The sequence below is a fragment of the Neolamprologus multifasciatus genome, chromosome 14, assembly GCF_963576455.1.
Source record: "Neolamprologus multifasciatus chromosome 14, fNeoMul1.2, whole genome shotgun sequence".
NCBI lineage: Eukaryota > Metazoa > Chordata > Actinopteri > Cichliformes > Cichlidae > Neolamprologus > Neolamprologus multifasciatus.
Genome location: NC_140452.1, coordinates 24,266,166 through 24,279,314, shown reverse-complemented (window position 1 = coordinate 24,279,314; position 13,149 = coordinate 24,266,166). Strand labels below are relative to the sequence as shown.

The 13,149-nt window shown below is 41.5% G+C and overlaps 1 protein-coding gene across 2 annotated transcripts; it reads left to right on the top strand.

The window, feature by feature from the left end:
• The first annotated feature begins 2,213 nt into the window (after positions 1-2,213).
• On the top strand, positions 2,214-13,055 carry gucy2f (guanylate cyclase 2F, retinal). 2 transcript variants are annotated; one of them, XM_085130630.1, is made up of 18 exons: positions 2,216-4,280; positions 5,207-5,508; positions 5,807-6,161; positions 6,251-6,335; positions 6,604-6,700; positions 6,827-6,952; positions 7,191-7,271; positions 7,872-8,048; positions 8,188-8,344; positions 8,430-8,579; positions 9,780-9,928; positions 10,036-10,199; positions 10,311-10,503; positions 10,616-10,790; positions 11,713-11,811; positions 11,901-11,995; positions 12,071-12,156; positions 12,853-13,055. In XM_085130630.1, exons 1-18 carry the CDS (start codon positions 3,539-3,541, stop codon positions 12,932-12,934), a joined length of 3,315 nt encoding a protein of 1,104 aa, XP_084986756.1. In that variant the 5' UTR covers positions 2,216-3,538; the 3' UTR covers positions 12,935-13,055. The 2 variants fall into 2 exon arrangements, with proteins under 2 accessions (XP_084986755.1, XP_084986756.1); XM_085130629.1 differs by having other exon boundaries at positions 2,214-4,280; positions 11,901-12,156.
• Positions 13,056-13,149: the final 94 nt, after the last annotated feature.

Sequence of the window (13,149 nt, the reverse complement as noted above, 5' to 3'; positions counted from 1 at the left end):
TGCTCAGGGAGCATTGTTTCATAATCTGTCCATTCTACAACAGTCATAACAGCCAGAGTGCACCTAACAACAAGTTTGTGATTGCTGGGTCGTTCTGTTATTTCAATGTCAGTGTCAACAATCCTCCTTGGTTACAATCCCAGTGTTCAGGGGCGTGTTACAGTATCTGAAACTGAAAAACATTACTTATCGTTCATGCTATTGGGATTTTTTTTTTAAGGTAACAAGAAAAACCTTTATTCACGTGGCAAAATTCAAATAATAGATTATAGGGTAGGCAAATGATTAAGCAGGTGGAGATTAAACCTCCTGAATAATGTTTGCAGAGGAATAAACCAGAAGGGTAAAACCAACATTGCTGCTCAGATGTTTGAAAAGAACAAACGCCCAGTTAGGTTTATTCAGAGCAACGTGCTGCAAAGGCCGACCATTTAGGTTTTTCGAAAAATATTAAAAAAAGTACAAGGACTCAGAGGCAATTGTAACAAGGCTTTACCAAAAGTTAGAGATCTTGCTCTTTTCTTCTGTTAGTCTATTCCAGTTATACCTGTTAGAAGTTCAAATTAATCCAGTTTTAGCAGTGTCCAGTAAAGACATCTGAGAAAAAAGTTACATATGACACATTTTTAAATAAAGTAAAGAAAAGAGATTTTTAAAAATCCATTTACTGTTAAGTTATTCTGACAGCTTCAAAGTGCTTAATAAATTCATCAGAGCACCACCGAGTGTGAGGTTTGGTTAATAGTTAATTCACCAGTATACACAAGCTCTTTACTTGAAATCATATACTTATTGTCAAATTCACTGAGTTACAAAAAAGGGAAAATAAAAAATAGTAAGCTATTAGTATTATTTTTATATTACTTATAATACATATTTACTTGAATTCGTGAACAAAGACAGTAGTTTAAGTGGTTGAATGTTGTGCTTTGGCTAAAGTAATAATCATCATCATCATAAAGAACTAAAATATTTGTGTTTTCCTGATTTTTATTTCATTTATTTATTTTTTTGAATAGGTGGTTTAATAAATTTGTACTGCATATGCGCCTAACTGAGCATGTGCAGAGGGAGTGCAATGCTCGGGCTTGATTTTGCCTTTTAGTGTTAAGTGTTATAAACCAGCGCGTGTTTCAAATCTCCGTGGTTTTCCCTTTAAGACGGGTTTAACTGTGAGGGAAACAATAGTTTTCTTTACTGAGCAGGTTAATTATATTAAGTTATATTAGCCAGAAAATCTTTTGACTTCAAGGGGGGGAAATATGAACAAGCAGTGAAGGACTTGTCCACTAGATGGCACCAGAACTCATTAAAAAACCCACTATGCGCTTAAGTTAAAAAAAAAATATTATTACTTTTTTATTATTATTTTATTTATTCATTTTTTCTCACTTTAATCACAGAAAATAACAGCTGCAGTTTTGCTGACCCCGTCACTTAAATATAACTTTGCTCCCTTAAAAAGAGAATTGTACTTTACCTTGCTAAATGAAGACTTTGGCATGACAGAACAGAGCTCCCTACAACTCAGAACAACTTCTTTAGCATACGCAGCATTCAAGGCAGTGTTTGGCTTGTTAGTGGGAGTTTCTGTGCCTTGGACTACACAAAAAGTCCAAGGCCTTTGAAAATACTCTCCTCCCTGGTGTCTCCATTACTTGTCTCCTCATTATTCTATTTTATCGGTCCAAGGGCATGTTTATTCATCCTTCTCCTTCGTGCCCACACTGCATTTCCGTTTTTCTCTGCACACACTGCATATTGTGAGAATCTTTCGTGAGGAGACGTATCGTCTGACTGTGCTGATATTTATTTACGTGTGTATTTGTGTATTTTGACTTGGTTGTCAGTTTATTGTCTTGCAGATGCTTCACTGTGTCCCACAGAGCTGCACTCAGAAGCAGACCTGTGCTCGCTGTTCATTGGACGGACTTTGCGCTGTGTCAACATTTCTTCTCTCTATTCCTGGATGGAGGACAGCGTTGTCAAGGTGTTACGTTTAAGAGGCTCTTCAGCTTATGTGGGATATGGGTCAACAAAGGTGGACTCAACTTTGCAGCTCTATGTGTGTGTGTGTGTATATATATATATATATATATATATATATATATATATATATATATATATATATATATATATATATATACCACACACACACATATATATTTGGTTTTGGTTTTCCCCATTCCGGGCTGTTCATGAAAAGTCATGTGATGATGTTTTATGTACCACCACCGTTGGTTTGTTTGTTTGTTTGTATTCATTCATCCACCCTCTCCATATTTGTGTGGATGTGGTGACGACCAGTTGCTTCTGCCAGGCTCAGGCTCCTTTACCAGTGATAGAAGACCGAAAAAAAGACTGACGCAGGCAGAATTCGTGAGACCTGCAGGGAAAGCCCTTGTTAACTCTAATTACTCCCACTTCGCCAGAGTTCAAATTCATTTAATCCAAGCTGCACCGTGCGCACATTAGGCCAATTAAAGCGCTGTTCACTTGCCTCGGTGCACCTTGGCTGAGTTGTCTTGATGATGACCCGTTTGCTTGCTAAATGTTTGTCTCTGTGTGCACACGGAGGACCTACTTTTTCTCTTTTATACGAAGAATGAGGAAAAATTAATTTGTTATTACACTTCTAGGCAAAAAGGCCTAACCTGGACCACAGCAAGGCTTTCAGAGTGCGCCAAGGCCTGCTGTCAATCCTCTTATATTGTGCCTCACTGAAAATGGATTAGTGAGTAACACTGGTCCCGGGTCACTTTGGAGGGATTTGATTGATTGGGCCTGTAGCTGATACTGACCTCCTATACTAACATACTAAATCATTTCCCCTTTAAATTATTACAAAACCAAAGAGTTGTAGTGTTTGGGGGAGGGAAATTGCGCTTTATTTTTATTTATTTTTTTTTATCGAAAGGAGGAGTGAAGGATTTAAAAAAAAAAAAAAAAACTTCGATCTGGAATACATCTAATTTTCTTTTCACATTTACACGCTAAAGAAAAAAAAGACACGAGTGGGTTTGCGTCCTTTTTTAAGAGACATGTTGCCTGAGAACAGAGCTGTTTGTGGAAACGCGCAGGAGCCTTCTGAGACGCTGACTGCAGGACGTAAGTAGCTCTCCAGGGTGCTAAAGTTGTCTCCACACCCCCATCTAGGCGCTTTTCGTGACACTTTCAGCCCGTAATCCCCACACGATGACCGGCCTGTGTCTTCATCAGAGCGACACCGGGGCAAACAGGTAAAGGTTTCGGGGATGGTTAGTTGGCGAGTGTGTGTGAAGACAGAAATAAAGAAAAAAGAAAAGAAAGAACGCAGATCCGAGTGGGTATCTGTAAGATTGTCTCATCGGACCCTGTCCTGATGCTGTTACAGACATGTGGTGAGTGCTTCAGTTGTGCTTAAACATCTGTGAACGTTCAAATAATACTGGGCAAAATGGAGACTTGTGTCTGTACCCCGGTTTGCAGGTGTCAGAGGTGTGACTGATAACTGATAGTGAACGCAAGGCTTCACTATCTTGGTCACCGTGGGAGGACAATGCAACATATTGCTCCAAATTTCAGATGGCCGCTGTGGGAGTCCAGCCATTCGTGTGTGCCCGTAATTAAAAACAGACACACCTTACCGGCTCTGTCCTTTTACAACTTTCTGTTATGGGTCCTGCTGGGAGTACTGACGTTCCCTTGCTGCGTCCGCTGTTTGATATTCAAAGTGGGGGTCCTGGGGCCCTGGAACTGCGATCCTGTTTTTTACAAGGCCCTGCCTGCTGCGGCGGCCAGGCTCGCCGTGAGCAGGATAAACGGGGACGCCGCTCTAGATCTGGGCCTGAAAATGGACTTCATCATCGTCCAAGAGCCGTGCGAAACCTCGAAAGCGCTCACGGCATATATTTACTACGAGGGCATAGCAGACGGACTCGTTGGCCCCACCAACCCCGGATACTGTGTCGCAGCGTCTCTGCTCGCCAGGAACTGGGACAAGGCTCTCTTCTCATATGGTTGTGTCGCCTATGAACTGGAGAGCACCACGGCATACCCAACTTTTACCAGGACAGTGCCGTTTCCCACCGACGTGTTGTTCGTAGTGTTGAAACACTTCAGGTGGGCCAGCGTCCTGGTAGTGTCATCCAATGAGGACATCTGGATAGACACGGCTGTGAGGGTTGCTTCTGCTCTCAGGAGCAAGGGACTTCCCGTTAGACTCGTCGGATCTATGGGCGTGAATGAGACGGAGGTGGAGAGCACGATGAGGAAGATCCAGGATGCAGGAGGTGTCAGGGGTGAGTGTGTGAGAAAAACAGTGGCGCATAGATGATTATATGTAGTCTGTGGAGGGACAGGAGAAAAGCACCCAAGGTACAATCTGTGCTGTGTTAAAGTTGTGAAATTGTGGTATGGTTCTAACGCGCAAAGGCTCTGATATTTTGGCCATGCATTTATATTTGTTATATAAAATCAACAGTAAAACACGGCAGTGTAAAGAAGTAGCATACCCTTCTCTTTCTCTGGTAATGGAGCTCTATCTGTTATCTTTCGCTTACTGCCAATATTCTTGCCCAAAGGGGAGATTTTCTAAGAAAAGGACATTTCGTGTGCTCAGTTTAGTCAAATGAGGTCTCAAAATAACAGTGGCCACTGATTGATTTATTTATTTATTTTCAGTTCAATTTTATTATTAAATCACAACAGCAGACACCTCGAGGCACTTAATATTGTAAGGCAAAGTCCCTACAATAACACAGAGAAACCCCTAACAATCAAACAACCCCTGCTTTGACCAACTTTTGTTACAAAACACTGGGAGCAAACATCATTTGACATTAAAGCAACTTGCAGAATGCCAAACCAATAGATCACCCAACCAGAGTACTGCCACACCTCAGCTGTTCTCCAACACCTGAGCCGGATGCCATTTAGATAACTCAGGTTTGACCTCGTGCTTAAAGTGAAGAGTGGCACCAATTTAATTAGTCTGCTTTTTTTTTTAAAGACTTTTATTTTGACAATAAGAAGCCGCAAAGGTTTCAGACATTTCCTCTTAAATTTCTGGCACGTTTACTGCAGTTAAGATATTTCACACTCTCTCCATTCAATAAAAATAAGGTGCTTTTCCCCAACACAGCATTTGTTCATAATAGTCCTGTTAGTGCACCACATATATTCATAAGGAATTTGTAATGCTTTGTGTCTTTGCTCTTCATTTCAGTCATCGTTATGTGCATGCACTCAGTCTTGGTTGGAGGTCAGCAGCAGGCTACTTTCCTCCTCACAGCACGCAAGATGGGTCTGACTTCAGGGAAGTATGTGTTTGTGCCCTACGACGCTCTGCTCTACAGCGTGCCCTACATGAACGTCTCCTACCTCCCTCTGCAAAACAGCAGCAACCTGAGAGAGGCCTACGATGCTGTGCTCACTATCACAGTGGCCTCGGAGCCGCTGTCCTTCAACGAGGCGTTTGCTATGGCCAAGAGGAGCAAAGAAGTGACGCTGCCCATGGAGCCAGAGCAGGTAGGAAGCCAATTCAACTGATTTCACTCACAATGTCCTCTTTGTTTGTTATTCCATCACACATTGTTGCATATCATGACATTTATTGGTGCAAAGGCTGAGTCATTAGACAGTTATAATGTTTCCTGCTGTCTCCACACGCATATTATAGAAAAACATAATCACATGCTTTTAATAATAATATATGATTTTCTATATTAATTATAAAATATCCCTTTTAGCAGCTGTAAATGACTGAAATAGGAAGCCCGTCATGTTTTCTGTTACAACCTTGCTAAGCCTTCGCTTGAACCTGCAGGTTCATCCGCTGTTTGGGACCATCTATAACAGCATCTACCTGCTGGCCAAGTCCATCCAAAATGTCAGGAAAGCAGGCATGCAGCTGTCAGGGTCGAACTTGGCCTATTTCAAGCGGAACATCACTTTTAATGGCTTCAACCAGGAGGTCAAAGTGGACACCTCTGGGAGTGTTAAGACCAACTACATCATCCTGGACTCTGACAACAGGGGCAGCAAGCTGTACCAGACCTATGTAGTGGACCTAACATCAGGGGCACTCCGTTTTGCGGGGAGGTCCATAAATTTCCCCGGAGGGTCCCCTCCTCCCTCTGACTCCAGCTGCTGGTTTGACCAAGGCATCATCTGCACAGGAGGTATGAGGCTCTGGTGTGTTTGTGTAAAGAGTTTACCCAAGTCTACATTTTGTCTTTATCAGTCTAATGCATACCACTATGGTCCTTAGGTGTGGAGGTCACCTACATCATAATAGCGTTAGCAGTCATCTTCTCCCTGGCTGTTGCGGGGCTCACAGTAATTCTCTATATCAGGTAAATACACCAGAAGAATCTACTATAAGCATTCTCCTTTTTTAGATAAAATGGTGAAAATTTGGGTTTGTTCAAGCCACTATTATTTTTACTTATTAAATCATGACAGCAGGGAATATAAATTTGCAGCAAAACAGAAGAAAAAAAGAAAATTTTTTCCAGATGTAGACATTGGAGGGAGACATCACTACTTCCCCCGTATTGTTTCTGAGATTCAGGGAATTTGTTGTATGTGTGCTGTTTACCTATTGTAAAATCACTTTGGCAGGAGGAGACTTCATCAGATCCAGCTGGTCAGAGGTCCCAATCGGATCCTCCTGACCTTAGAGGATCTCACTTTTATCAATCCTCAGCTTAGCAAAAAGGTAAGTCATCACTAAATTAGACTAAAGCACACCGTTCCATCATCTGTGCATTTTCCACATTGTCTGCCGAGCACAGCATAGCTCTCATTTCTAATAAATCTTTAAATGGTGTTTGATGTCATGCAGAAAATCACTTTAGAAGATCTGAGCGAGTCCAGGAGCGCTCTGGAGGAGAAATCTGCAGACCCCTCACACTCTGTGAATAGCATGCAAACAGAAACTCATGAGACCACTAATGTAGCTGTGTACGAGGTAAGCTGAGTTTACATCAAATATTCACTAAAGCTTCTTAACATAAGCTGGTGAGTAAGTGAGGAAGGTAAGGGAGATCCTCGTGTAACATAATGTCTGGGCCAGTGACTCAAGATGCTTTATATACAAAAATAACACATTTCAGTGGAAGGAGGTTGACTAAATAAGAACCCTTTATGACTCTATCAATGCAAAAGTTTAATTTCATATAATAATAATATCATGCTTTTGCATTTAGGGCGACTGGGTTTGGCTAAAGAAATTCGAAGAGGGCCACTTCAAGGAAGTAAAACAAAGCACCTCCAGGATTTTCATGAAGGTAGAGCAGCATATTAATATGCCTCAGAAGACATGTTCTGCTTACTGTGTCTTCAGATTTTTACAGATTTTTATGACAATTTGTGGAAGAGAGTGATCTGAGAGCAAGTTAGGGTTAGAGTCAGAGGACTGCACGTCAAAGTCAGAGTGAACTCCATTGTTGTCTCCGCCCAGTATGGATATACAGAGAGATGAAATGTGACGCTCCTGGTCAACAGCATACACAGAGGGCAAATAGCAAGACATTGTGCTCTGACACCACTATATATATATATATATATACATATATATGTATACTATATATATATATATATATATATATATATATATATGCATACAATACAAAATACAGTGTATACAAATATACAAGATATAAATGCAAAATACTGTGTTATCAAATGGTACAAATACAAATATAAGCTATACACTGTTATTGTCATGTGTCATTTCAACACAATATTTAGGTGACATGTGCTCTCCTTTGTGACCCAATGAGGAATGAGAAAAAAAAAAACTGAATGTGTAAATCCTGCAAATATTAAGACTGAAAAATGTGTATGATTTTTTGGTCATCTTAACAAACTGCAGCTACTTTTCACAGATGAAGGACCTGAGAAACGAGAACGTAAATCCGTTCCTGGGCTTCTTTCTGGACTGCTCCATGTTTGCGATGGTGACGGAGCACTGCTCGAGGGGCAGTCTGCAGGACCTGCTGAGGAACGAGGACGTTAAACTAGACTGGATGTTCAAGTCCTCCCTCATGCTCGATCTCATCAAGGTGATAAAAAAAAAAGTATTTTAGAAAAGAACCGCTTGCCATTTTTTGAAGGGAAGAAAACAGCAAGAGTTTTATTAAGTGTTTTTAGTTGTTTCTTTGTGATTGAATCAAAGTGTGATTTGCATCTGAATCTTTCTAGGGTATAAAATATCTTCACCACAGGGACTTCCCCCACGGCAGGCTAAAATCCCGAAACTGTGTGGTAGACGGCCGTTTTGTCCTCAAGATTACTGATTATGGCTTCAATGAACTGCTGGAGTCTCAGAAAGCTCCTTTAGAAGAGCCCCCACCTGAAGGTACTGTTTGCTGTGCTGTGTTTTACACTCAATATACTTTATTGAAACAATGCCAGAATCTAAATGTTTCCTTTGTTGTACTTAGATCTGTTTTGGACAGCACCAGAGTTTCTACGCGACCTTGCAAATTCTCGCAAAGGGACATTTAAGGGAGACGTGTACAGTTTTTCTATCATTCTTCAAGAGGTGGTGGTGAGAGGGCCACCGTACTGTATGCTGGGACTGCCACCCGAAGGTGTGTATTCATCACAGAATACTCAAAAAATTAGTTATTTACTTATTTAGTAAGGAGAAGATGGAGATATCTGATTTTGGTTTGGCTGCCACCAAAAGCTGTCTTTCCACTTCAAAGTCAGTTAACAGTGTGTCGGTATAGAGATAAAAGTAATAACAGTTTTGTATTCTGTAATTTGTTTTTAATTCTGCTTAGTGTCAGTTAGTCTCCCGTTTGATTTCTTTCTTGTTTTAGTTCATTAGTTTTAGTGTTAGATCTGTCTTTTAATTATTATTGTATGGAGGGCATGTGTCAGACGCTAGATTTTGGAAAATCCACAGAAGTTTTTGAAAGCATTTGTACGGTGGCCCTGAGAGGCCAAACAGACTGCAACTTAAGAAAACACCAGCAATAAGAAAAACGATGCAAAAGCACAAAAAACACAACGGAAATAGGAAAAAACAAAACACAAATGGGAAAAACGAAAACAGAAATAGGAATAAACAGATTTCCAAAAGCACAAGGGAAGTGTTTCTGGGGAGACAATAACCCGACAGACCAGTTGCGGGAACCATGAATTGCGCTGGGAGACACTTAAAGGAAGTGGAGGATCTATTGGTTTTGTGAGGAAAGAAAAGATGAGGTAAGTGTGTTAGCCTAACTATTAGCCTAAAAATCCATCATTAGTATTATATGAATCATGATAAAACACACCTACCATGTTTTGGGTTCCTGCAACTGGTCCGTCGGGTTATTGTCTCCCCAGAAACACTTCCCTTGTGTTTTTTCCTATTTCTGTTTTCGTTTTTCCTATTTCCGTTGTGTTTTGTGTGCTTTTGCAGCATTTTTCTTATTGCTGTTGTTTTCTTAAGTTGCAGTCCTTTTGGCCTCTCAGGGCCACCGTACATTTGATTCACAGTGTCGTAGACCCCCACAGTCTCAATTAACAATCCCTCAAAGGTTTATCAGGGAAATGTACATACAATTTTACCAAACTAGCAAACAGTAAAATTATATTACCTGTATATTTTTTACTTAAGTTTTTTTTCCAAGTTCGCAAAACTGTTTCAATTATTTTAAAAATTTTATTTAAGGTTTTATTTAGTTGCATTATTTTTATTTCACTTAATTAAAATGTTTGTTTTACAAACAGCTTTAGTTTTTAGTTTGGCTTTAGGCACCTGTAATAACTTTGATATTTATTCATCCCGTGTTCTCCAGAGATTATCCGTAAGGTGAAAAAACCTCCTCCCATGTGCCGTCCTACTGTGGCTCCAGACCAGGCCCCGCTTGAATGCATCCAGCTGATGAAGCAGTGCTGGAGCGAACAGCCTGACCGCAGACCGACCTTTGATGAGATCTTTGACCGGGTTCGTTTTTGCAGACGACCTCGTGGCCTCATTTCTTTACTTCATCTAAACTATTTAAAGAGCTCTATACATATTTGTTTAACATGACGCCGTACTTTTTCCAATAGTTCAAGCTAATCAACAAGGGTAAGAAGACCAATATCATCGACTCCATGCTGAGGATGCTGGAGCAGTACAGCTCCAACCTCGAGGATCTCATAAGAGAGAGAACAGAGGAGCTGGAGGTGGAAAAGCAGAGAACGGAGAAGCTGCTGTCTGAAATGCTTCCACCGTCAGTCAAAACTCTCACACAATCCTGCCAGCCTGAAGTTTGGAAAATAAATGTACCCCTACTCCATGATCATCTCGTTCGTCCTTTTTTTTTCTTTCTATTTCTGTCCAGTTCTGTGGCAGAGGCCCTGAAAACTGGTGCCACGGTGGAGCCAGAGTTCTTTGATCAGGTGACAATCTACTTCAGCGACATTGTGGGTTTCACCACCATCTCCTCGCTCAGTGATCCCATTGAGGTGGTCGACCTCCTGAATGACCTCTACACACTATTCGATGCTGTGCTCTCTAACCATGATGTCTATAAGGTCAGGGAATAATATCGCCTAATAAACACCCAGTTTCAGAGGTTACTGGTCTGAGACCTTTGACTTCCACTTGATTTGCCCTTTCACTGAATAAACTTCTTGATTTGTCCAGGTGGAGACCATCGGTGATGCTTATATGGTAGCATCAGGCCTGCCTAAGAAAAATGGCAACAAGCACGCTGCTGAGATCGCCAACATGTCTTTGAACATCCTCAGCTCAGTGGGAACCTTCCATATGCGACACATGCCGGACGTGCCCGTCAGGATACGAATAGGAATCCACTCAGGTGGGCGTGGCAGTCTTTGGAGTCATTATCAGCCTGACAAGCTTATCAGGTAGAAACAAAGATGAATGTGCGTCGCTGAAAGAGATTTTAGAACAGGAATCCCCATAGTAGTCCGATCATATTTGTTCATTTAGAAACAGTATATGTTGGCTACTTTGGTGCATCGTACAAAATAACACAACAATTAAAAAAAAACATAACCAGACTATGACACAGGTAAATATACTGTGTAGTAAGTAGAGTTGCAGTCTTGGCAGTGGACTTTGCAGTGCTTTCGGCTTGATGCAGAGTCAATGGACAAGCATTAGTTCAGGTAGACACAGGCAGTCACAGCTCATTGCCATGCCAGCCCACATCAGCTGATATCTCATTGTATGCCTGAATTATCCTTTAGCAGGAAATCCACGTCATAGCTTACAACATAACCCCTCCTAACCCTACACTGTAACCTTCCACACCAATCAGAGGTGCTGTGGGCTGCATCAGCCTGATTAGTAGTTGCATTTCCTTGGAGGTGTGCATCAGGTTAAAGTTACCCCGCAGGGTTAAGAGGCATTTCCGGGTATGTTATTAAGTTATTTGCTCCTAAAGCATAACTCAGGCATTATAGTGCATGGTTTAAGCTACTTTAGTTTGCCCACAGTTGCTGCACATCTGCAGTCCACTCCACTGCAACCCACCTCTGCCTCAGCTGCTCAATTTCATGTTTAATCTCTCTCGTATTTGTTGTTATTGATGCATGCTCTGTTATGAGGTGGGACTCTTAATGCTTCTCTCCAAGTGAGGGATGTAAAACACCTCAGATACTAAAACTTTTCTAATTGAAACCATGGCTTTCAACCTTTAAATTAAAACACCACTAGTAACGGACATTTTTCCATGAGTGAATGGAATGATTGGACTTCTGTCGTGTATTTTGCAGGGCCCTGCGTTGCAGGCGTGGTGGGTCTGACTATGCCTCGGTATTGCCTTTTTGGAGACACCGTGAACACTGCCTCTCGTATGGAATCCACTGGCCTGCGTACGTGCGATCTTTGCTGCATCGTGGCATGTTTAGGTTGACTCTGTTGTCTGTATATTGTCTTTATATGCGCTTTATCCTATCCTCAGCTTATAGAATCCATGTAAATATGAGCACAGTGAAGATCCTCCGCTCTCTTAACGATGGTTATAAAATAGAAGTCCGAGGAAAGACAGAGCTAAAGGTAACACTTTGGGAAGGACTTACTTATTTACTAAAAGACCGACTGCACAGTTCTGAGTTGTTCTTTTTGTTGCAGGGTAAAGGTATTGAGGAGACATACTGGCTTGTGGGGAAAACCAACTTTACAAAGCCTTTGCCAAAACCACCAGAGATTAAACCAGGGTAAGAGACCGAGTCTCGCTTTTCATTCGCTCACTGCACCGTCACAACAGCTGAATTTAAAGGGAAATAATGAAATGTGTGCGATTGTCACAATTTGCCATTGAAATCAGATTCATGAGTCACTTGTAAACATCTTTTTTTTTTCGGATATATTTTCAGAAATGTTGCTTTTCATTAGTGTGATGCACACATGTAACTTGTGTCCTGCCACTCATGCAAACTGCAACTATCCCCATGTTGCTTCAGGCAAGACAATCACGGGCTGAACCCTGAGGAGATAGCTGCATACAGGAAAAAGAAAGCAGAGAAAAAGGCTTGACCTTCTTAGTCCATACACAGGAGGTATAGATTTGCATGCCAGCTGGTGTTGTGCTGTAAAGTGCTACCGTGATGAGATTGTGCACATAAATTTCCCTGATAGATTTCTGGATCTCACAAATTGCTTGTGGTCTGGCAGTGCCACATTAATCTTTTGATCTTGTCGTATCTTCTTAAGCAGATTGGTGAAAGCCCTCCTTGTTTAGTGCATTCGTTTTCATTGTGGCTGGCTGGTGGTTTTTTGTTGTTGTTGTTTTTTTAATTTACTGTGTTTGTAGCAGCTCTCGTTGTGTTTTTGTGGATCCTAGAGCACTCCCTAAAATTGACAACTGCACAATTTACAGCCATGATTTTAACACCTTACTCTGTGTCAACTAGGGACAACTGGCAAGAGATGGTGACAGAGGAGATCAAGACTCATTTCCGCAAGGCCAACAGGCAGGTGGACAAAAAGTTGTGAAGGCAAGGAAGAGAAGGAGAAATGTGGAGCAAGCAAAACTAGAGGAGAGGAAAGGAGAGAAGAAAGCATCAGGAGGAGTAAGCATCCATCCAAATAGAGACAAAGAGCTGGGAGGGGCACGCAGAGGACAGAGAGCACCACCCAGCTTCTCACTGTGGCTTAAGGCAGACTTCTTTAAGAGGATTGTCCATCGACCGGCTAATCTGCCTGCAGCC